General features: G+C 42.0%; 1 protein-coding gene across 5 annotated transcripts in view; it reads right to left on the reverse strand.

Annotated features, from left to right (window-relative positions):
• Positions 1 to 1,696: 1,696 nt before the first annotated feature.
• ZHX1 (zinc fingers and homeoboxes 1) overlaps positions 1,697 to 25,584 on the reverse strand; it is a 42,496-nt gene continuing 18,608 nt past the window's right edge. For 4 of the 5 annotated variants that reach the window (XM_090040587.1, XM_090040589.1, XM_090040591.1 and 1 more), the window contains exons 3-4: positions 10,990 to 13,831; positions 1,697 to 3,926 (exon numbers count right to left, since the gene is read on the reverse strand). In XM_090040587.1, coding sequence (XP_089896713.1) covers positions 10,993 to 13,614 — 2,622 coding nt within the window. In that variant the 5' untranslated portion in view covers positions 13,615 to 13,831 and the 3' untranslated portion in view covers positions 1,697 to 3,926; positions 10,990 to 10,992. Of the gene's footprint in view, positions 3,927 to 10,479; positions 13,832 to 25,584 lie in introns of all 5 variants that reach the window. The other variant, XR_016441494.1, reaches the window with a different exon arrangement.

The following is a 25,584-nucleotide window of genomic DNA, read 5'->3' on the forward strand; positions in this document are numbered from 1 at the left end:
CATATTAGCAGGGTATTATGCAAAAGAAAGCTTAAGAAGTGCTACTGCAGACAGAAGAAGCCAGAATCGTTATAGGAAATCCTTATGTGGATTGGTGAAGAGCAGCTGTCTACAAAATGCAGTTCATTTTCCCTGTCCACCTTAAAGCATGATAGCCTCTCAGACCCGCTGTCAGCCACATTAACTAGGTCATAATCCTTCTCCCTCGGGCCTCACAAAACCCAATAAAGTCATCCTTACCTAAAGAGAGCACTAAACACAGATGGTTTCAGCTGCTAATGTGCTTTGCAGCTATTTTCTGTCTACTGAGATAAATGGCGAACAAACTAAACACACCCCTGGGTTCGACTATCTGAACGAGAACATGATTGAAAAGAGAGAAAAAAAACCAACTTATTGGAAGGAGAGTCTACAGAGATCAGCTGCCTAAGAGCACCAGTTTTTGTGCACAAGTCTTCTGCACCAGCGTGAATCAGAGCTCTGAGCAGCTTTGTTCAACCACAGGTCCAACAAATACAAATGATTGCTCAGGGTGAAAGCTGTCTAGGAGGGCTGTGTTGAATCACTGTCTTTGGGCAAGTACTTTATACCTCAAAGGCCTGTTCCCTTCTCGCTAAAAAGCTTTTCATACCCACTGAGAGTATGTCCAGCTGCAGATGGATTAAAAATGAACTTGGGTAGTGACTCGGAGCGTCTTCTTTTGGGACGTGGAGTCCTTTCGAGGTAGCCAAGCTGGGGCAACTTTACCTAAGCTGTAGCCACTTTCACTGAACTAGACTGTCTTTTCTGCTACGTTGGCTTTGCTTCCTGTCTTTAAAGGACACAATTAAACATAAATCTAGACAGTTAAAAACTTAAGGTAAAAGTAGTTTGGGGCATTGTACCCGCCCCTGGGTCACCATAACAGCTTTTGTGGTTTTACAGTCCGTTCCCCTATGTGTAGGGGGAAATGGGCTAGCACAAGGGAGACAATTAAACTGCCTCTGTGTGTTATCCTCCACTGCTTTGAGCCATGCACAGTTATTTACAGTGATGGAAAGCAAAGTATAAAATGCTGCCACAACTGGAGTACAGTGTTTTAGACTCATCTTGCATAATGATAACACGAGATGCAAAGCAAAAATGGAGTGCTGTCAAATGTACAAAAGTGAACAAAACACAGAAATAAATCGTGGCTTTTCTCTCATCTGTTTCCTTTCCACGGTCTTAGGGGGTCACTTACAGCAGTAGGTAAAAAAAATATATATCAGTTGGCATGGGGATTTGTAAATTGATTTAAGGGGAAGTTCAGCAACAAGACCTCCCTTAGGCCCAGTTTTGACACCAATAGGATTCATGTGTGTGCGGGATCAGAATCCTACCAGGTTGTGTTTTCAAGTCCATCTTTAAAGTATCCTCTTAAAGGTCTCGCATGTATTTTGACCTTGTTTTATTAGACACCATCTCTGCTAAGCATCCTCTTTTGTTAGTCTCTTAAGACAGGCTTCACTGTAATTCTTTTTATAATTCTTTGATTTTCATTTAAGAAAACAGAAAATCACTAAAGAGAATTACTACTGAATGCTGACCTTTATTATGTGCTCAAAGACACAAATCAACTGGGTGAGTTTTCTTTTTTTTTTCTGGTCTCTTTTGCTGTCAAATAATTATTTTAAGCTAGCAAACATCAGATCAGCATTAAGCATTGAGCCTGTGAGGAAAGACACACTAAGTTTTATTTACATCTAGAGATGAGTCAAACATTATTGCAATGAAAACAGATCATATAAATATATTTATACGGCTTCATTTTACAATCTCTGAAGCACAACAAATCCGGTCAACAATTGAAAATGTTAAGAAACTGTTGTCGAATAGACTGAAGACCATAGTCAGCCATGCTTTAAAAAAAAACTTTAACATTACACTACAGAGTGCTGTGTGGAATAGAAAAATAAAGCAGTGCACTTAATTTCTGAATATTTTGCGTTGTTGAAAAATAGTAGCTGACAGCAATATGAAAACCAAATGGAAAAAAAATCCAACCCACAAAGCCAGCTGGTCTGTTATGAAAATATCAACGAAACTACAGCAGTTTGGAATCACTAATAAGGCTAAAATTAAAATAAAAAAGGTAATTGTTTATAAAAAAGGAAAGCAGCATGCATATCCAAAGGCTCTTCAGGAACTCTTCCACTAGCTGACAAGTGGTCAAGTAAGAACAAGCATTTTTACACAGTAACTTTCCATGAACTGTGCAAAACATTTGGGCTGAACAACAGGTGTCCAAGACCTCCTGTGCCTGTTCTACAGGGATTTGTACTGGCATAGCTATTTCAGGCAGTGTGAGGGTTTTTCTTACATGAAACAACTCATATTGTGGATGCAGTTTTATTGGTAAAAAGGTGCCTTGAACTGAAATAGCTTCTTTCCTTCTCCCAGCAGGAATGATTATATTGCTCAGAAGCACCTTTATGCAAATATAGCCGGGCCCACGTTAGGGAGTTGACCCACTTTCATTATACTGGTAAGAGGTGCAACTTCTGTGCTTAGACAAGCTTGATCAGACAACCCCAGAGCTCACACTGACTCCAGCTGGGAGGCTGAATGAGCGTAAGGCAAGCAGGCTTTGCCCTAGAGCTATTTGTACATGAGTGGAGCCTGAAATGGAAAATGCTCATTTCTCTAAAGGAAAAAGCACATTTGAAAAACACTCCTGTAATCACAAAGAGGGCAATACAGCAAGGAGTTGTGTTCAATTGCCAATGCCTTTCACAAGGAACTGGGATGCCTAAGTTCTCTCTGTGCTCCAAAATAATTTTTTAATAAAATGCGAGAGCATCTGCCTTCATAAAAAAATGTCCAGGAGCATTCAGACCTGCTGATATGACAAAGGAGCGAATGTCGAACAGTTTCAGTAACCTGCAAGTGAAGAGCTAACAAATTTGCGACATCTTGTAAACAAGTGAAATTCAGTTTAGTGAAGAGGGGGAACCATGCTAGTGAAAGGGCTGGACTGCCACATGCTTATACAAATACATTTCCTGATTTCCATAGATCCTTTAAAAACACGCACACTCAGTAAGGAGATCTTTATTCCATTATTTTTGTTCCAAATTTTTGGTACAAAGTTTATTTTTGTAGAAGTTCCTTCAGTGTTGTCTCTTTTGCCAACTTCTTTCAGGCTTTTATTTCCTTCTCTGTGTTATTTTCTTCATCTCTTGAAGCAAAAGCAAAAAAGCTTCTACTGAAAGCAATTATGGCAATATTACAAATATTTTTAACAGCAGCATCCATTCATGTCTTCTCAAAAAAAAAAAAAATTCTAAAGACAGAATCCATACCACTACCAAAAGTTTAGGTTTGTAATATTGAGACATATGCTGCCTTCCCGGGGAAGTGTAAGTTGTACAATATTATGCACAACAACCTTCAAAGCTTGTGCACAGCTTGATAAATAAGACACAGAAATATCAGTTATGTTTACTGTTTCTAAGAACTTTTACTCTGTAAAATGTTTGGTCACTCAAAGCTATAAGCTTAATCACATATCAAAGAACACAGGCAATAAAGCCCATCTTACTAGAACATACAGTATTAAGCCAGACAAAATATAAGAGGACAAAAATCTAGTGGTCACTGAAGCCCCTTCAAAAAAGGTCTAAACAGAAAGTTTCCATCATGTATTAGAATAAAAATGTGCTGTATTAAAATCTGGATTTTTTTTTTTACAAGTTGTCTTTTAATCAGTCTTCTATTTACAGTGCAGAACTCCTGCCAACTGCAGTAGTTTCACTTTGGCACAACACTAAGTTCCAATCCTTTTGAGTATTCAATCCTGTGTGTGTCCAAAAATGTTCTTGGTTTCACGAAAGATTAGGCCCATTCACAGTAAATCAGATATCTTGAACTTTTCAAGAATTGCTTCCCCTTCGCCTCTTGGGCAGCTACAAAGGAAAGACACCATAAGCTACTATATCACTCAAGAGAAACCCTTCATTCTACAAACACAATTACTTCCTTTGACATCGTAGACATATATCACATGGGATTGCTTCAGACTGTTCGCCTCTTGAAACCTTGCTGATATTTAACTAATCCCTTTCTTTATATTTTAAATACACTACAATGCATTAACTTAAGTGCATTTCACATGTCAAATGAGACACTTAAATATATTGCAGTTATGGAAAAATGCAAAGCTCCATCACTTATGTAAACTAGACAGATACCTGGTATCTCTCCTGTGCACATGAAGAGCAGCATCCAGTGCAGTGTATACGATATGCAATATAATATAATATAATATTATATAATAATATAGTATGCCTTTGCAGCACAGGCAATTTGCTTTTAGTATTTTATTATACAAGCTACAAATACGCCCATATTAGCCGACTAGATACAATCGGAAACAATTTCATAAACTGGGACTAGAGGAGAATGCTATTATGAATTCATGATGTTGCAGTCTTATTTTGTCACACCATAGATGATGACGTTACAATATGAAATTTCGTATTATTTTAGTAGCTGACATAGGGGAAATGTTTCTTAGAATACATCTGATCTTGAAGTGTGCAAGGAAACATTTTGATCAGAGGCAAATATTAGACCACAATTTTACATTACTGTGCTGCGATAGACAAAATCCTACATGTAGCACCTTTCATCCTAAAATGCTTTACCAACTAAAATTGAAACAGAAGCCGGAGTATTCCAATCAGGAATCATTTCATCCACTTATGTAACAAAATACGGGAGTAGTTTGACAGGACAAAATACCACAGAGCAGCGTGGGACAGAAAAAGAAAACAAATACCTTATCTAACCACTGCAAGGGGAGTTCAGGAAGACAAAAAGCAATGATTGATGCTAGAATTTGGTCAGGCATTAGGGTTCAACTCACTCCAAACTGATAAAAAAAAAGTACCAAAGAATCTTTAATGGCCACTCTGCATCCTTGAGAATTTAATTTCAGACCAAACTGCCAAACGTTTGTACCCAAATGGAGTACTGAGTCCTCTGCTGGTCTTTTCCCATCTCTAGTTTCTATGATCCTCCCATTTTGAACAACTTCCACTATATTTATTGATCTCTTGCATCACTATTATTAGTATTTCTTGTAGTATCTCGCATTTATAAGACCTGCCATATTTGAACAACTTCCAGTACATTTGTTGAACTTTATTGATCTCTTTAATAAAGCCCAATTAAAGCCAGAACAGTCAATATTATTTCACTAAAGCTCCCTGCTTTTAAGTTTCAAGATGAGGGCTTAGATATTAGCAAGATGGCAGCTTGGATATTTGCCTTTTCTCACTGGGAGATATTATGAGTGTATACAGATATGGTGGTGGAGTCGGATGGCTGACCCCAGCCAGCCTATTTTGTTCTGAAAGAACAGGAAATGTTTTATTGTTTTGGCTATGAAGGGAAGTGGATTTCTACTGGAGAGTGACAAGCAAACTTCTCCCAAACTTCCCTTCTCAAAGGGCTTACGATCAGACAGGTCCATCCTGATTGCCAAGGAAGGCTGGATTGAACCCCCTCTCACCAGCACTCCTGAGACAAGTTATTCTAAAGATATCAAATGCTTTCGAATGAAGTGAGCTGCTTCCAAAGTACTCCAGGGATTTCCCCATCAAGCAGCACAGTGGACCACCAGCTCACCGTGACATCAATTCCTATCTTTTACTGTATGTCTTTCTCCATTCTGGCCTCGAAACTTCTTTTTCTCGCATCAGCTGAGTTTCAAAAGCAGGAGTAACTAGCATAATCGAATCAGATATTCTTGGCAGGAGCAGAAGAGGAAAAGAAAGGAGGAAATGTTAGTTGTGCATTTGTTCCCTCCCATTCAAATCCCAGGTGAATTCTAAAGCAATGTCTCTTAATCTTTCTCTGGGACAAATCCACTCGTTACCCATGCTAAAGTTTTTGGTTGCATCAAGTAATTTTCTGTCTCCCATTCAACGATACATACTTTAAAGCTGATACACAGAGCCTAGGTGACTTAAGAGGTTAACAGTTCAACCTCACCAGAGGCAGAGAAAGTATATGTGAAGGGGCTTTGTCTACATCTGGAAATTTTCCAGAATAACTACTCCACAATCATTATTCATAACCATTATTTGAATATAAGCCCCATGTGGACACTCTGCTCCAGAACAAGAATTGCTTTTTTCTCATATAGCTTAATCCAAGGGGATAATTATTTCAGAAGAGCTATTTTTGTAAATTTATTAGTGTAGATAGGCTGTGAAAGCAAGGCAGCAGCAATGTATTGTAGACTTGAACAGTGGGATTCTGGAGCCACTGCTGTAAAGTACAGCATGTTTTCTCCTTTGCACCAGTCTTTGTGACAAGTACAGGTAGCAACTGAAGCAATTCCAGACAATCCTGCAGTGCCAGCAAAATATCGACACAACTGAGACAAATTCTCACACTGGCTGTGTGAGATCATAGAAGCCTCCAAGAAAACAAGCATCAATAATCAGTGCAAATGTACAACTGCTGCACAGAGTAAAAGAAACTGGTAATTATTTCTTTTAAAAAAATGTGAGCGAATAGGGCCAGTTATAACCAGTGCTCAGAGTACTGTACACAACTCCTAGGAAACATGTAGTAAATCTATCCAGCATTTTATCATCACATTCAGCTCCAGCTGGTTCTTAATTCTCCTTTGTCTTTAATAAAAGTTGTGGATTTTCAGCATCTTTCAAAATTAGTTCCACAGTATTTGGGTTGTTTTAAATTTTGAAGACTACAAAGAGATGATGGTACTCAGCTGGTTACGCTTGGAGCTACGCTGGAGTCAGTGAAGCTACATCATGTAGGCCAGCTGAGAATGGGCATGTCTACACGGTCATTTAGTATAGTACTTGCTTAATGAAGTACCAAATGCGCAGTAACTTGCGCTACTGTACAGTAGCTCCTGGGCATGTTTTTTTAACGCTTACTGTGAAGTTGCCCAGTAACAGTGCACTAGAGTATTACCATGGTTTTTGACTGGCAGGCTACTGCGCAGTGTTATTAGGCTACTGTGCAGTAAGTGTCTCATGTAGCTGCGCCCAATGTGGCTAAGGTGTTAGATGCCATCTTTCAAGCTTTATATAGAAAGAATGTCATCGCAGTGCATTTATCCTAGTGATACACTATCTGTTCCCCCTCCACATTCTCCTTCTTTCACACATGCCAATTACCAGTGTTGCATAGGCAGCATTATTTAAGAGAACAGACCAAAGTAGTGTGGAGAATTTGGTTACCTTATATTCTTATTCCTGGGCTTTTTTCTTAGAAGTTAGTTTAAATACTAGCCTAAAACTGATTTCAGCAAAACAGGATACCTTTATTTTAACAGTATCTTTTATGAAAGAAAACGTTAAACTCTAACATATCCCTAATTATTTAGACCAGTCCAGACTTTGTTCACCAGAAACACATTTCCAAGAAATTTTAGGATTTGTTTTAATATTCTTGGAAGCTTAAAAATAGCATCTCTCCCCCTACTGGTTTTGCTCCTTCCCACTTGGCAAACACTGATTTTTGACTTTGTATTCCCAACAGATCTTCAAATTAGCATAAGGGACACACACAGGTGTGGCGCTATAATATATATATATTCTAGCTTCTTCAACAGCTTTAACAGCCTCATCCATATCAGCCTTAGCCAGACAATGTTATTTATTAATTGAGGCATTTTTAGCAGCCAAAGCCCAAAAAGTTCAGGCCAGATTCTTCTCTTTTCTACATCAGTGTACATTCAGAATCACTAAGGTGGAACTAGACAACGCTGAACAGGACAAGGCAGATGTAACTACCTACTACATAAATTAAATTTTATCAAAGAGCCCAAGTGTGAATGTGGCAAAATCCAAATTATAGCACACATCATGCAGGAATGCCCTATTTATCATTTGAATGGTTGCTTTGAAGACCTGCACCAACCTACTTATGATGCCTTGCAGTGGATATCAAATCTAAAACCGTCACTCTAGTCTTATCCCTCAGTGCCGTTGTTTATACATCTTTTATAGGATGTTTATAGCTTGTTCTTTCATTTGATTGCTGTATTCCATATGAATAAAATAATTCAGAATCACAGAAAACGCTGCTGTTTCCCAGTTTTACCTGGTAAGTGCATTTCTTGATACTTCAGTTTGGTACTGAAATGTTCTAGTTTACATCACTACGGTAACAGGCACCAACAAAAGACCAACTACATTGCTAGGTTTTTTGTGCTTCCCATTGGTCTTGCTGATTACAGTTCTAAAAGGCAGTGTAGAGCTGCACCTTAGACTAAATCAGAGATGTATAGTATGAGTTTTCATGAGGCCAAGCTCGTTTCATCAGATGCTGAATTTCTAAAGCCAACGGGTCGGTATTTCCAGAGTCAGACCGTGTCATGTGCTGAAAGGCATTCTGTCTTAACATCTGTCTGTAATCTTGAACAGAAAAGGAGAACACACTCGATAGCTGGCTTTGGACTTTCAGGACAGAATGTCCTCCTGAAGCTTAGTGAGCCCTTTACCTTTGAGATCAAAGTGGCTGAGAAAATCATGAGAAAGGGGAAATTAGTTAGACACAAATTTAAAAAAAAGCAACTGATTGCAAGATATTTTCTCCCAGATTGAGATTTTTGTCCCCTTCCTTTTTTATTTTGATCTAGGCTTCAGACAGAGAGAGAGAGAGAGTATCTGCTAAGGTCTCCTCAGCTTCAGAAGCTCATGCTATGAGAGGAATATGTTGGTCTTTGGTCACTTATCACTGTGAAAAAGAAAAGAGCTCCACGAGATCATGAGTTATAAACTGCTTTCAGACTGATTTAGGACAGATTTATGCCAGATTGCCCTGTATTCCACAGGTCTGCAAAAGCATAATGGCCACTGGGAGAAGTCTAGTGGACGTATGAAGAGAAGATATACATTGTCATAGGGGCAGTTTCTCTAAGATGCTAATGCCACCCAGCCAAAATGCAGACTGCATTGGCCAAGCTGCACAGAAATGAAATGATTCAGCTTCTTCCCTTGACAGTAAAACTGAATGACTCTTCTTCTCCCTGCAGAATCACAGGAAGGTGATGGTAGAAACACGGCTGCTGGTCTTCAGAGTAAATATTCCTTGAATGAAAGGTACCTTCCTGAGCTGGCTTTAGTGACCCAGTTCTTGAGCTGGTTCATCAGACACTGGCAATACTTCATTTTCTTGGGCTCAAAGGGCACATTTTCTGAGAAACTAGATGCCTCTACATGTGCAATTAATACAATGTGATTAACTCCAAAGCAGTTTGCACTGAAGTACACTGCTCCAGGGTGCAGCAGCTACACGTGCCCAGGACAGTAGCACTTTGAGCCAGGGTGGAGCAGCTCTGGGCTGGCAGGAGGCTTGGGAGTTCAACCCCAGGCTTTGGGTGGTGGCAGTGGGTGGCAGAGAGGCTGGCTGGGACACGAGAGTGTCAAAACTGTGGAGTTGTGCGGCTGACTCCTCGAGCCTGCTGCCAGCCCAGGGTGCCCCCCTAGTTCAAAGTGCTGCTGTCCAAGTCTCTGTCTACACGTGCCCTGCAGTGCCGTAAATGACATCAGTTAACATACTGTGCCCTAATATCAGTGCATGTATAGACAGTGATGCTTTACTGCAGAGCTAATTAATCAACTCCGTAATAAAGTGCAGGAATAGATGCACCCACAGATACTTAATGTTCAGCAAGTGTTCCCTACCAGATAAAGTCATTTCTAGAGTTTAGTCCAGGTAGGTCAAACTTGAGAGTTTTAAAATGAGAGTATTTGACAGTGTAGTTTTACTGCCCTACATAGTCATAAAAGTAATTAGTAAATTGATGGGCTGAATCCATTAGGATGACATTAAGTTAAATTTGCTCGCAAATCATTTGACTCGGCTACAAATGAAGAAGAAAAATGGTGCATATCATTCCCAACACCCAAAGGCTAAAGAGGCAGTAGCAGCTATATTTTAATTTTCTATAGTAATTAAATTATTACAGCACTGCCACACCTCCTTTAAAATGCAAGTTGTTCTTCCTACCAGTCAACTATGGAGATGCTTTTAATCTCTGTATCTGTTATGACTCTGAGCAGTTTACTCTCTGTAAACTGATTCTGAACAGCTTTTTAGGGAACTTTTCTAACTAGCTTCCTATATTTTTGTTTTTTAAAAGCAGCATTTGATTTCAAGGGTGTTTTGGCTTGAAATAAATACATTTTTCTTACCATTTTCTGACAGGAATAAATAGATAAGCCAAAAGGGAAAACAAGGATGCAATGGATTGTATCAAGTCTGCAAGGTATTCAGATTAAATGGATGGATTTCTAAATGTACTGATTAAGTTTAATGGAAAGCATTAAATAGCTCTATATTTAAACGTGCTCAGCTCAGGATAACCAACAGGACATTTTCAGTAAGAGTTCTGTAAACCCCAAACACTCTGAGGACATGACAGAGATATCCATTTTTCCTAGTTTCCTAAAACCAAGGAAATCTCACCCCTGGCTTTATTGGTTCCTTTGTGCCACTTTTCCCCTTCTTTTGCTTCTGAATTCTTTCCTTTAAAAATAAAACCCCAAGCCCTGAAGCCTTGCAGGTGAAGCGAGGTTTGCAAAAAGACATCTTAGGTTTTTGTATTTTCCTCCTCCAAGGGTGGGTAATGTTCTACAACAATGGGAACTGCATCTGCGTTTTTGGACTTAAATGTAAGGCAGCTAAATATTTCTAAGGAGTCACGTAAAGGATGGACCCATGGTAGTGACGTGGAGGAAGAGGAGCTGAATTTGGGTTGATTTTAGAACCCCAAATCCTGGGCAGCATCGAGCGTGTCCATCTCTGCTAGCCAGGAAGGAAACATTTGGTGGCTGCACAGGTAGCATCTTGTCTGCTCTCTGAGGCGGAGGAAAAATGCTAAGCAGGTGTTCACTAAAACCAAAGGCCATTACAATTATTTGGCTCTTCACAATAATGTCAAATTCATGGTTTTTTGGCCCCAAGCCCCAAACTTACATGTCAATCTGATTTTGAGAGTTTACGCTTAACATGTCGGGGGGGTTCCCAAGTGTCACTATCATCTGTTTCTTCCTCGTCTTCCTGATCCTCCAGCATTTCATCTTCCTCCTCATTCTCCTCAAAGAGCTCTATGCCTAGCTCTGATCGTCTTTGTCTTTCCGCAAACCATTCTCTGACCTGCTCATACCCCATGTGTGATTTGGCTACCAGTTCATCCAGATCTTGCTCATTAAGGAATTTGTGCTTCATGTAATAATCCTTAAGGATTGCTGTTCCAGTTTTAAATTTTATGATGGACAATCCTCGGTCCCAGCTGTTCAGCCTTTTGCTTCCTCGAGGCCGTCCGCGGGGCCTCCCCCTTCCCCTTCCTTTTGGTCTTCCTCTCCCCCTCTTTCTGACAAAACTTTGCCCATTCAGGCTATTCGCATTGGCACTCTGGTAGTAATAGTACCACTTCAAACCACCGTTTTTCCAGGCGTAGCGAGTGTCTCCAAACCAGCTAACAATTTCTGATCTAGGAAGTCCAGTTTCTTCTGCCAGCTTGTCATATTCTTGTGGGGATGGCCACTGAGTACGGACAAATGAGCTTTTCAGTACGTGTAACTGCTCCGGTGATTTTTTACCTATCTTGCTTAAAGCAGCAGCCCCTGATTTTGACCCTGCAGATCCATCTCCCAGAGAGGTTTCTCCAGCCTCCTCTTTTGAGCTGCTTGCTGTGCTCTCATTCAAATCACCTACCTCTTCCTTTAAGGCATCTGATTTCCTTCTCTCTGTAAACCAGGAATCAATCTCCCTCCTGGTCAGTTTGGTTTGTGCTCTTAACCGATTCATCTCTTCATCTGTGAGGACAGGGCTGTTGAGAAAACTGGCTTGGAGGACTTGTAACTGCTCATCGGTCTTTTCTTTGAACTTCTGGGGGGTGAAATCTGGGAAGGCGTTCCACGACTGCTTGTTCTGTGGAGCGACTGCCGTGGGCGACTCATTTGTTTCATCACTTGAGTCAATAACGATGGTGGCACAGGAATCGCTGTTGAGATGAATGCCATGATTATTCTTTGAGTTTCTCTGGTTGTAACGTGTGTCACTGAACCACTTTTTGATCTCTCCTTTAGTCAAGCCTGTTATTTTCATGAGCCTGATAATCTCCGAATCATGAGGAAACTGATTTTTAAGGTAGCTGACTTTCAATTCTGCCAGCTGTTCTTTTGTTTTTTTTGCACGGATGCCAAATGAATCAGGATTAACTAATGTGTTTTCATTTTTGATGGGCTGAGGGGCTGGAATGGCAGCTATTTGCTTGGTTTCTGCCATAGGCTGGGCAGTATGGATTTGGCTCTTCTGTAGCTGTGTTTGATTTGGGACTCCTGCTACTGTCAAAGCTATAGGGGCCGTTACTGGTAATGTATTTGCACCTGCAACTTGAGTGAGGACAAGACCTGGCTGACCGACAATTTGGCATGTCTGCAAGATGGATGGCAAACCATTGCTAGCTGCTGAAATGTGTGCTGGGATGACTGTAATTGTCTGTGGTACAGTATGCACAGTGCCATTGAATTGCTTCCTTCTTGCTTCCTCCACTTCCTCTGGCGTCCAACTCACACCATGCTTCAGACGTTGGGCAGAAAACCATATTTTAATCTGTTCCTCAGTATATTTAGCTTGAGCAGAAAGAACAGTGATTTCTGACATGGTGGGGTAGGGAAATTTGTTGTAGGTGTTGAGCAAGAGCGGATTGTTATCCAAAGCAGTGTTGTAGGTTGGAATGCTATTGACGGGGATTAAGACTTTTGGAATCAAGTTGGAGTTCTGCTGAGCTGTGACAGCCGTTATTACCTGTGCCACCCCCGGAGGAATTACTGGGGCTGGGGTAACTATTGTGCTAGTTGTATCTGCTGTATTGCAAGCAGCTGGGTTGCTTGTTTTAGACTCGGGAGCTGCGGATGGTGGGTTTTCTACTACTTCCTCGCAGTCCGGCTCATTTTCCGTTTCCTTTTCTTCACCAGGAATGTCTTCAACTACATTGTGAAAAACTGCAATTCGTTTAGACTCTGCTTTATTTTTCATCATTTTCATAATTGGAGTTTTGCTAATGGAGATTCCCGATGAGGAGACCTCCGAGGCACTGGGTTGCTCTGTATTCTCCTCTTTCACAAAACTCCCGTCAAAAGTGAGATCGTTCACTGTTTGCTCAAAGATTGTCTGGTTGTTACGTTTCACCATGGTCAATTTAAAATTCTCTTCTCCAGGGTGGTATTTCAAGTTATGCTCTGAAAGAGCATCATACCTTTTGGTAAGAAAATTGCATTCCACACAAACATAGGAAGAATTTAAAACTACATTGGGATGTTCTGAATCCACATGAAAAGTAAACATATTTAGATCTGGTGTCTGAAATGTACAGTATTTACATTCATAGCCACCTTCAACTTTTTTATTTTGCTGATTGTCTGAATCTGTGTGTTCATGAACATCTTCATCACTTGATATACTCTCTGCTGTGGGGTTCTCTGCTGGCGTAAGCAGAGTAAGTCCTTCATCCAAGTCTGATATCATTTCTAGGTCTGGATCCTGCTCGCTTGCCAGGACCATGCAAGGTGTAGTTGATTTTCTTTTACTTGCCATTCTGTCACGGTGACGAAATGATACTGACTGGCTGGATGCAAGCCTTAGCTTCAAGCTTTTCTTGTTTTATAATAATGGCTTTTGGTACTTCAAGTCAGTTCCTTAAATGTCTCAACATTTATCCCATTAGCAGCTTTTTTTTTAGTGCAATCAGATAAAAAAACTTATAGTCAAAGGATGAAACGTTGAGTCACACCTTAAAGTCCACATCCACCACCTAGAGTAAAGAAGAAATAACATCTTTATTATATCATAAAGTGAGTAATTTTTAATGTATTGGCAGACAGTCACCAATAGAAAAAACCAGCTCTGACTAACAGTAATTTAACACCATAGTCTTGATCCTACCACTTTTGCACCCCCCACTGAAGTCCCTAGACCTATCTGGGTAAGGTTCTAGTCAGCAGAAGACAGGCAGGCAAAATTAGGACACCTTGTATCTACGATCTTGAAGTTTTTTTACTGTGCATCAGGGTAGCTGAAGGATATAAAACATGAGATGGTGTCCAGATGGAAACTTCCCAACTACCTTCTTTCTTCAAATGTTTCTGAGTACAAGGCTAACATCAGTTGCCCTAAGATACTCTTAGACCCGCTCTGTTATAGGCTGTTCTGTCTAAATCACAGTTAGGGCCTGGTTTAAATTATGGGCCCGGCTCACTAGTATCATGGCTCGATCACGGCAGGGGCTGCCATTTTTGCCCCTAGATTGCGGTGCACCCTCCCCCCCCACTACCTTCTTGCTCTCAACATATTCTTATGCCATGATACTAGTTATTGGGCTGGTGCGGGGGGAGAAGGCAGACTCACTTGGCAGTATGGCTGGTACCTGGCAGACCCCAGCCTGGCTGAACTTGCCCGGCATTGCAGCGGCTTGGCAACTGCAGTGCACAGCCAACAAACTCAAAACGCTGGCTGGGCTGGGGCCCCTGCATGCAAGCAAGGTGGGGTTGGGGCATGGAAGGTGGGTGCATGCAGGGGCCCCCTGCCCGGCATCACAGTGGTGGTGGCCTGGCAGTGCCCACAGCCAGAAAAGGCTTGTAAGGCAGGTGTGGAGGGGGGCTGGAACATGGACGGCATCGCTCATATGCAGGGGGCTGCTGCCCCCCAGCCTTGCTCACTACTGCCCCCATCCCTACCCCCAGCTCCACTCAACATGCAGGAGCCCCACTGGAGCAGCGCAGAGCACTTCCCTCCCACTGCCCACCTGGTGATGCACGGCCACTGCTGCCACTAGTTGGGGTGGGTGGGGACAGGGGCTGGGTGCTGCAAAGCAGCATGGGCCCCTACAGCTCCATCTTTTTGCAAGGAAATGCCGCATAATATGGCCTCAGCAAGCGGCCATATCATGGTATTTCCTTGCAAGTCACATTTTGCGTGAAAAATCACTCAATTTTGTGATTTTCATGAAAATGCAAAATCTCAATATAAACCCAGCCCTAATCATAGTAGCTTCCTTGAGATGCTCTTGTGGCCATAGTGCTGCTTGCCTTACTATGTTTCCACTTCTAACACTACCTTCTTGCCCTCAACATATTCTTATGGCAGATTACTGGGGGTCTTTAGAAGCCAGTCTTATTATGGTGGTTTTCTACTGCCTAAGTTATGGATGACCCTGAAAATGGGACTTTTAATGTATATCTATACCATGTTTAACTTCTGTCAAGACTGCCTGTCCCCACTCACATGCACCAAGCTCAAAAATACAGGCGTGAAATTGCTCTGGGGCATGTCTTGAAGCTGCTCACAAGCTTGCTAAAAACAGAGGTCTTGAGAGCAACTGGGCATGCATGCCCTAACAGCGTTTTTTCCATGATTCTTTGGCAGTGAGGGGGCGTGGATCTTGCCCTCCGTCCCAGTTTTCCATGTATCACATGCTCCGATCTGGGATTGGGAAACCCTGTTTCAGAACAGTGTCAGTGAACGACTGGCACATACTGATTAAATTACATCTGTGTGCACTATTGCAGCCACTGCTGGGAACACAGTTCAGCCGAAGAAGCTGAAAAAGCAAAGGAATGCTAACCAAAATAAGGTGCTTCAGGCAGAGATCCTTGTCGACTGCTCAGAAGAGGAAGAATGAACTAATAGAAAGAGACGAAAGATATCAGTAATTAGAGATACCAAATTATACAGGTTCACATCAATTCAGAAACTAATTTAATATATTCCTAAACGGATCTGAAGTGGAATGAGTTTCATCCTGTAGAGACCATGCTCAGGGTATAGGAAGAACCTCTGTGGAGAGTTACAGGCTCTGTAATTGTTTTCTCTGTTGAAATATAGTCAAATGTTAGTTTCTGCACAAGAAATTCCTGCAATACATCAATTTATAGCTAAGGAACTTGGGTTTGACCCTGGAACATGGTCGTTAGCTGTGTGTTCAACTGGACAATGCTTACTTAGCAGCAGTCCCTCTAGGCTGCGAGATGGGTTATAAAGAGAATAGCTTTTTTGCAGCTTCACTTAGAAGGACAGCTACATTTTCAGTAATGTAATCTTTACATAATTCCCTACCTCAACAATACAAAAAGGAGTTGATGTTATTTTACTTTAGTATATATTCACATAGTTCCTTTCATGTTAATATTTTTAATATGTATCTTAGATATATCAAACGTTAGTCTATTTACTGGGGTAGGGAAAAGGAAGGAGAAACAGACAAGCAAATATGTATGAAAGATACTGCTGTTACCAAGTAAGCACTACAGCATCGTATTCCAAAATATTTTCCCTAAATTTAGAAGCAAGATTTGAAATGTAAGAAATGGTTTGGGGTTTTTTAAAGATATAGTCTACACAGAGAAGGGGAAAAAAGATGGCACTAGATTTTACCCATCGACTCTTACATGCAGATAAAATGAATTTAAGTATTGCTATGTGCATGTAAGCAGGACAGCTCCAGGGGAGTGCGGCAGGGCAGTTGCACCTGCTTCAGTTGGGTGGTATGTACAGGCACACACCATGAAGCAAGCAGCACACAGCCAAAGGGAGGTGTGCCCACCCCCCCCCTTGCTGCAATCCTGGATCTAGCTATGCACGTAAGAGCTGACAGATAAGAGTTTTAGAAGCCCTCAGCACTTTGTCCAACTGTTCCTTCTGAAGTTGTTAGAAAAAAAAAATCCTACTTACTATAGTAGGCTCAAATTAGGTCAGTGCTACACAATTTTGAAAATCCCACTTTAGCAGCTTAATTTGAATTTTAGGATGGTCAAACTGTCAATGCAGAGCATTAGGCTGATATACATGGGAGTAGTTTATATGGCCTAGAAATATTTATTCCTCCAATCCTAACACTTAGGCATGTGAGTAACTTTTGCAGTGAACTATCCCATATAAACTCAGTCAGACTGATCACATGCATGAATGTTCTTTGGGTAAATGTGATATCTTTTATTAGACCAACTAAATAGTTGGAAACATCCAACAGCTTGCAAAGAACAATTTTCCCAACTATTTAGTTGGTCTAATAAAAGCTATCCAAAGAACCTTGTCCGCCTATGTCCTTAGACCAACACAGCTATTACCAACAACCCTAAATGTTTGCAGAAAATGTAGCTAGTTATTGGACCTGCTGCTGGAGTACTCAGTACAAAGGAATATGAACTGAACATAGCTGGTCAACCTGATTATGGTTGGGCACCAAAGTTTCTGGGGTAATAACTTTCTTTTTTTAAAGGCAATCTGTCACCATCTTTTCCAGGATCTCTAAAAATTTTTTTATTATTTTTAATTTTTAATTGTCAGACATGAATGTTCTTTTGGTTAAAGTGCATGCAACATTATCTTCACACTAGTGTGCTTAGTGTTAGTTTTTAAATGTTGATTCCCAGTTTCTATACCCCTTTTACCTGTGTGTATCTTTTCTCCTCCATTTTAGAGCACATCACACCGAAAGGCCCATGCTACAAATAGTCCTTCCTGAAGCACCTGATTCTCTGCAGCACGTTGTTAGTATGGGTCAGATGGAAACATAGTGTAACTCCACTGATACAGGAACATAGGAAAGAATTCCCCCATTTTCTCCAGTATTTTTTATTCATGAATCCATAGGGCTGAAATGCATTGGTAGTATATTTTGTTGGTGTCTAGAGGAGGGGCTGTGAACTTAAGAGTTTTTATCCTGCCATACAGACCAATAATTAACATCAGATGAAAACAAGCAAAATCTAGGTTCACCATTTAAAAGTCTGCGAGTCTTCTCTGATTTAGTCTGCCCTCACCTGCATATTTCGGAGCAGCTCAAACAGAGAAGATAAGTCAAATGCCAAGACTTTGTCTACACATACCTTGGGCAGCCAGTAGAAACTCTGGCAGCCGCTGCCCCCAGCCAGTCACTAGAGTGCTTGCATATCCACATGCCTCTGGCAGCTCCAGCTAGCAGCATGGCAGGAGCTGTACCCCCAAAATGGGAAGTGGACCTTGGGAAGGCACCAGCTGTTAGGAGTGCAACAGTAGGCAGATAGTGCAAGAGTGTCTACATGCACGTTCTACCAGCTGCCAGACGGCAGTAGAAGTCTCACTTTGCTCAGCAGACCTGGTGGGACTCTGCTGCAGATGGGTTTGGCTCTGGATACACCTAATGTTTTGCCAGCAGAACTTCATAACATCAATGGGCCCATGTTCTTATCAGTGTGTGGCTGGGCACCTTTGGTGCCTGCCACTTTAAAAGGCTTGATCAGGCTGTGGAGCAGCCAGCAGGTGCAGTACAGCCTAATGAGGCAGTCACATGACTGCAGGAGGGCTCCTGGATTGGAGCATGGGGCTGAACAGCCTCAATATAAACCCAGGGCTTCAGCGCTGAGCTGGCAGCTGCTGGAGGGAGCCAAAACATTGCCAGCTGCTGCCCCCAGAACATCTGGAGGTTAAGGGTAGGAACTATGGGGATGGAGGAGGTTCCTGGTCCTGGGACATGACCTGAAACTACACTCTGCTAGGGAGGATGGTGTGGTGGGGCTGCCTATGGTGGGATGGTCTCTGGGAAATGCCACACCAGTTGCCTCCCTAGTGAAAGGTGAGTATGGGATGCCCTAAAGCCTCAGCCCCCTCAATCTTGTGGGTAACCCTGTAGCAGGGACAGGCAGGGTCCAGGCTCATCAACAGACATCTGAGACCTGAGTGGGCGGTATGATGAGTTGGGGGCCCAGGTAGGTCGACAAGAGTCCTGAAGCCCAAAGGGCGTAAGGCCCAGAAGCCCCAGGGAGGGGGCAATGTGGTGGTCCCAGTAGGGGGACATCTGAGGAAACAGCTGAGCAATAGACTGCATACAGTAGGGCCCATATGGAGGCCTAAAAAGCTGTGCATAGATCACGTAGATTAGGGTCTGCACAGGTAGACCTGAAGGACTGCACAGGGGCTGTGTAGAGCAGCGTTTCTTAAACTTTTAAGTAACAAGTACCCCCTAAGCTCTGAAAATTTTAATAAGTACCCCAACGCTCAATTTTCCAGGGGATTTTATATTTACAGACCAGTGTGTGTCATACATTGGAAGAAGGGCTGTGTATATAAGGCTGTGATATGACAGATGTCTGATCTGGTGTGGGTAGGGTTGCCACCTTTTAGGCCGGGGTGCAGAACTCAAGTATGTACCTGGGCTAGAGGTGATGTTGGCCAAAGCTAGGAGGGTTGAACCCAGTGCCACGCAAAGTGAGGCACACCAAATTATTACTGGGGAATTTAAAGTGCTGCACAATGCGCGGCACACCAAATTTTTTGGTATGGTTTTGAGACGCGGAAGGGGCAAGAGAGAGTGAGTGCTGGGGTACCCGTGTACCCCCTGCCTGCGTCTTGTGTACCCTGGGGGTATGTGCACCACAGGTTGAGAAACTATGGCGTAGAGTAGGGTCTGTGAGAGGGACCTGAAGGACTGTGCATAGGCCAGCCCCAGTAGTTTGACTGATTGAGTTGAGGCCCTATTGAGGGGGCACGCGTTGATGTCCCAGGGAGGGGGCGTGTGGCCCAGGTAAATCTCCAGATGCCTGAAGCCGGGTTTGGGCTGAAGGCTAAGTACAGCCCAGCAATGGGGCTGGGGGAGTTGGGAGTAATTTTGGATGCTATCTGCGAGGCATGGGACATCGTAAGGGGAAGGATGGAGCCATGTATTATGCCTTTGGCATTGGGCATTAAATGGGCCTTAGAAACAACTTATCAATTACATCAAAGGCATGGCAGGTGGGTGGGCCGACATTTTGAAAGGCCCAGACACGGCCCCCTGTCACACAGTACTGGAGAAACAAAGTTAATTTCATGCTGTTGGATCAACTTGGAACGCCGTCCTCATAAAATTCCTTCTCAAATGTCTTTGCCTATGACCTTCCAAAGACATCTGTTTTAGTCTTGTGCCTGCATCTGAATTGCGTAGCTTGACTGATTTGGGCTGTAGGCTCTTTGGGCCAAGAACTCTGTCTTCCTTTATAGTTATGCAGAATTGAGCACATTGATGATACTCAATAAATCCTAATTAATAATCATCCCTAGAATGGCAATTATCTCATAGCATTACAGTTGATAAATGCCCTTCTTTCACAAGAGTGCTGAATACAGTTATGTTGGCAACCTGCAAAGCTGAACAGAAATGTAAAGGCTGTATTTATTTCAGAGTATATAAAAGTGCCTCTGGAAGGCTTTAATTCTTTTTATCTTTGCAGTGAAAACAGCATGAAGGAAATCTATATGGGTACATTTGGCTCAATCTTTTAAGGGACGAAAAAACCAAACATACTAACCAAACATATTCTCTATGGGGCTAGAGAGTTCTCCACAAAAGGAAGGTGCCTGCCAAAATCCAATGTCTGAACCTAACATGATTACAAAAGGAAAGTTTGGGCAGTACTTCTTAATCCCCTAGTAATCATGTGGAAAATTTCAAAACCACCTAAGTGATTTGTGAGCTTACATTTAATTGAAATGAATTTGATTTAAGTTTCTGAACATTCAAGCCACTTTTAAAAGTTGAGCTTAGGCACTTTCCAAAATATTACTATTGTCTATTCCACAAAACCCAAGTGTTCTTACTATTGTGGTGCAAGATTCTCAACTACAAAACAATGGACTGGACACCTGAAGCACTTATACTGGTGTCATTTACACCAGTGTACAAAGCTGACGTAAATTACACCAGAATCCAGAGTGAACAAATGACCGGCAATAGCTGGTTGCAGTAGGAAGCATGAGATGAAAGGAAAGCGCTTGACTTCAGCAAACAGACACCCCATCACATGCCACTGATGGAACTCAGACCTAGTGGAGATTTATCCTTGATTTTTCCTGGGGTAATTCTGTATTGGAGTCAAGTGAGTTACCTTGGTGTAAGGACTGTATGTCATGAATCTGCTCCTTGTTTATACTGGATATGTGTCATGCATTCAGGCTCTAAGAATCAAATTCTGACATGAAAAAGAATGTAAATGGGAAAAAAATTGGCTGCAGGTCTCTCTCTTGTTGAATTCAAAGTTGGTTTAATCTGAGTAGAGAGAGGTAGTTAGTTGTGTCAGTCTGAAGTTCAGCTCATGCTTCTCTGAATGAGTTAGTCTGTGAGATGCCAGACTGCCCTGCCTTGTAATTAAATTTGGTTGTTGTGCTCAGAAAACACTTTTTTGCCACCCTTCTAGGCTATTTACCAGTCAAGCAATACACTGCTTTGGTCTAAGTAAGTCTGAAAAAAGAAAGCTGTACTTGCACAATGTTGACTGCATTAGATAAGACTTTTTTTTAATAAAATTCTTAGAAGTGTTAGAAAACTTTATTTTGACACAGAGTGGTGAGCAGCTGATTACATTCACTAAGATCTCAACAGCAAAGAACATAAGTGCTTTGTAGCTTATGATCCTTTTCTCCCTCTGCTTTCTATTTTCTAGCTGCCAGGAAAACGAAATCTGTTTCTCTCTCTTCCTTTTTATGTTCTGGAGGGCAGCAAAATAAAATGATGTACAATTATATATTGAGACCTGAAGAAGGGCACTTGATGCCCAAAATCTTGTCCAGCAGCTCTCCAAACTATACCGTTTGTCTCATGAAAGACATCATAAAAACCCTTGCCTCTTGGACACTTCCTGGACAATCACAGCTACAACAACACTCCAACCCTACTAGAATTGCATATGTAAATCCCAGAGGACTGGTAAGGGAGTGAGAGGCTGCACAAAAAGAGTGGGAGGAACAATTCTGTCCCTTATGAAAAAGTTTCCTTGAGAATTTGAGAGGAAGACGGTATGAAGGCTCATGTTCTATTTAAAGCTGTTGTTGGGAATTGAATAGGGGAAATCCAAGGAATATATTGGGTAAAAGAAAACTGCTCTTTCTGAGTTTCTATCATGTAACAATGGGAAAGCATCAACAAAAGGATTCAATATAGATTTAGCAAGGTTGTATAGAAATGGTTCTAAAGAGGTTAAGAGGGAGAAATTTCCAAAATGGCAAGAGATGAAAGAACACCAGTCCTGCAGAAAGTCAGCATATCAAAATTATTTGGGGGTCTTTTGAAAACTGCTTCCAGAAGACTATGCAACAGGGAACTTCCCAAAGAGCTCCATAGGACTTGTGTAGTGTGCTACTAGATCTGTTTTCCCAAATGTTATGGGTCGTTTTGAAATTCTTTTCAATCATTCAATAGGCAAAACTTTCATAGAGCTCCGGGGCTAGAAGGGACTGAGAGGTCATCTGAGTGTACACAGATGTTTGTTTGGCCTGTTCTTAAAAACTGTCGAATGGCAGGGATCCCATAACTGTGCAGAGTGGTCTGTTCCAGTGCTTCACCCCCTTACCGCCTAGGTATGGACCTTCAAAATGCCTGAGGTGCAGCTGATCTAAGTGATGTGGTTTTCTGCAAGGGGAATCGTTTAGATCAGTAGTGAACAGAACACGCACTTGCCCTTTGTGGGGGGAGAGGCGGGGGGAGGAGAGCAAATCTTAGACCAGGTTCAGCCATTTTTCAACCAGTCTGTGTGTGCCGAACTTCTGTTCTGTTACGGGGATAGACTGGTTTCCAATCACTTATACTGGTAAATGTGTAATGTCTGTATTGGTCACAGTCGGAGAACTCCCCTGCTTCCCACACAGTATCTAACCTCAGTCTTTGTTGCTGTGAATCAAGACAATTTGTCTTGTCCTACCCCTCCAGTGGACACGGGGAATAGACGATTCTGTCCCTCTTCATAGCTACCTTTTACATACTTGAAGATTTTGATCCCCCTTGCCCTACCCTTTTCTCCTGTATAGCAAACAAAGCCAACTGTGTTTCAGCCTTTCCTTGGAGGTCACATTTTTCAAACCTCTGCTCATTCTTATTGCTTTTCTCTGGACTCTCTGATTTGTCTTCATCTTTCCTAAACATGTGGCACCCAAATCTGGACATAGTGCTGCAACTCTACAGTGGAATAATTACTTCCCTTAACTTACTTATGATATCCCCATTAATACAGCCCAGAAATGCATTTGAGTTTTTTTTCCTAACAATACCACGTGTTGACTCCCTTGTAGCTTGTGAGGGGCTGCATTCCCTCAGATCCTTTCCTGCAATACTCCTGCCTCACTGCTTGTTCTTTATTTTGTATCTGTCCATTTGATTTTTGCCTGCCAGCTGGTCTCATCAAATTTATTTTTTTTTTTCCCTTTCAAACACTTCTCCAGTGTATTACAATTACTTTGAATTCTGGTCCTATCCTCCAAATGTTTTGCACCACTCCCAGCTTGTCATCTACAAATGTTAAAAATGTATTTTCTATCCCACCACTGAAATTGTTATTGAAAGTACTGAATACTACCAGACCCAGGGCAGACCCCTGAAAGACCCCACTTGATACATCCTCCCAGTCTGATGGGGAACTAGTGCTAATTGCTTTTTAAGTGAGGGTTTTCAAGTCATCGTTGTTCATTCACTTTAGAGTAATTCCATCTAGAGCATATATCCCTAGTCTGCTTATGTGACTGTCAGGTGGGACTATATCAAAAGCCTTACTGAAGTCAAGATGTATCACATCTGCTGCTTCACCCTTATCCACAAGGCAAATTACCCTGTCAAAGAAAGGACTGACATGATTTATTCCTGACAAATCCAAGTTGGCCTTTTTTCTGTCACCTTGTCCTTTAGGTACTGATTGTAAACATGATTGTTCAATAATTTATTTCATTGTCTTTCCGGGGACAGGAGTTAGGCTGACTAGTCTATAATTCCAGTTTTTTCCTTTATCCCTCTTTTAAAGATAGAAAATATGTTTGCACTTCTCCAGTCCTATGGGACCTCTCCCATCTTCCATGAGCTCTCACAGATAATCACTAATGGTGCTGAGATTACTTAAACAACTATCAGAAGCACTCTAGGGTGAACTTCATCAGATCCTGCCAACTCTAATACATCTAATTCATCTCAGCCTTTAACCTGTTCTTTCCCTAGTCCAGCCTGTTTACTTATCCCTTTTCTGGTTAATCTTGATTGCTGAGCATCTGATCATAATTAACCTTTTTATTAAAGCAAAAAAACCCAACCAAACAAACAAATCATTGACTATTTCACCTTTTAAACTGTACTTGAAAAGACATTTTCCATTGAAAAAATGATGAGAAAAAACTGACCCAAATCTGGGTCAGTTCTAATCCCTCAAGGTTTACTCATTACAAAAATCCTCCTTACTTCTGCAGGTTTCCTCCTGAACGTCCAGAACTAGGCAAAAGCCCCACCAAGATTTCCAAGGGGGTAACATTATGCACAAGGAGTTAGCCACAGATGTTAAAGTTTAGCATGGGCTTTGCCAGATCAGGACCTTCATCCTTAACTTCTAAAACAGAACAGGTGACTGCTAAGAACACTGAAATTGGGATGCAAACTTGTTTGTGTTATCAGTTAACTCTCTTATCTTGGACTCAAAAAGTACTTTGGGTGAATCTGTATATATACATGTCTGCTAAATCCAGGCGAAAGCCTGCTGCCTCCAATAAGTACAGCAGTTGGAGATGGAATATGGAGATTACAGGGGAAGAAAGATGCATGTAAAAGAAAAATCACAATTCTCTGAATTTTTACCTTTCCAACGTTATGGGAAATGGCTGCTTTTGCAAGAAATGAAAGAACCCAGGGAAAAGTTATCTCTGCATTCAAATAGTTTGCTTTATGAATAGTCATTTCCTCTCGCTTGCTGCATGGTGCTTTCCCCCAGCATGCAGAGAGAAAGAAAAATAAATTCAACCAAAATGGAGTGGAAAGAACACAAACATTAGCAGGGTGAGGCAGCAGAAGGTGCAGAAACGGCTTCTCAGTTTATCAAGTGGTTGGAGGTCCAGTTCTCTCTTCCACTTCTCAACACAGATACGTTTTATTTTATCCTCTTTCCAACTTCCATATTGCCATGGGTTAACAACCTCCAGTTTAGTCATCTCAACCAGTTAATTGATTGGTTGAGTTAATCATCCTTTACCTTTGGGTACATCTACACATGGTTCTCAACCTTTTCAGTGGCAGGGCACCCCCCCCATAACTTTTTTTTTTAATTTGGTGGACTCCGGTTGAGAACCACTGTTATGATGCCTCAACTAACTTCTGAGTATGCGGGAGTTCAAGGGCCCTGGCTCCCCTGGGGAAGAGGGTAGGTGACCACCCATCCCTAATTGGGTGGGACAGTCCTGAAATGGAAACAGCAAGTCCCAGTCCCAGCTGCATGACTCTGGGACACCATTTGTCTTGGATTCCTGGTATTGTGCAGGGAGCCAGGTTTTCCATTCACTGTGGAAACCACAGATGCAGGGAGCGGGGTCCTGGGGGTGCCAGGTGCATGTGGGCAGGAATACAGCCCCAGGCAGCGGTGGAGAGCAGCTCCCCCAGCTGCCTGCAGGTAAGTCTGCGTGGGGGTCAGACTGAGATCCCTATGGTGAGGGAGGGAGTGGGATGGGGGTTGGGCCTGGGTGTGCTGAGTGGCAATGCCTGGGGTCAGGGCTGGGGCAAGTCATGGGTGGCTTGTCCAGGGGGCAGGGGGGGAAGGA

The sequence above is a fragment of the Crocodylus siamensis genome, chromosome 3, assembly GCF_052110815.1.
Source record: "Crocodylus siamensis isolate JL-2025a chromosome 3, ASM5211081v1, whole genome shotgun sequence".
NCBI lineage: Eukaryota > Metazoa > Chordata > Crocodylia > Crocodylidae > Crocodylus > Crocodylus siamensis.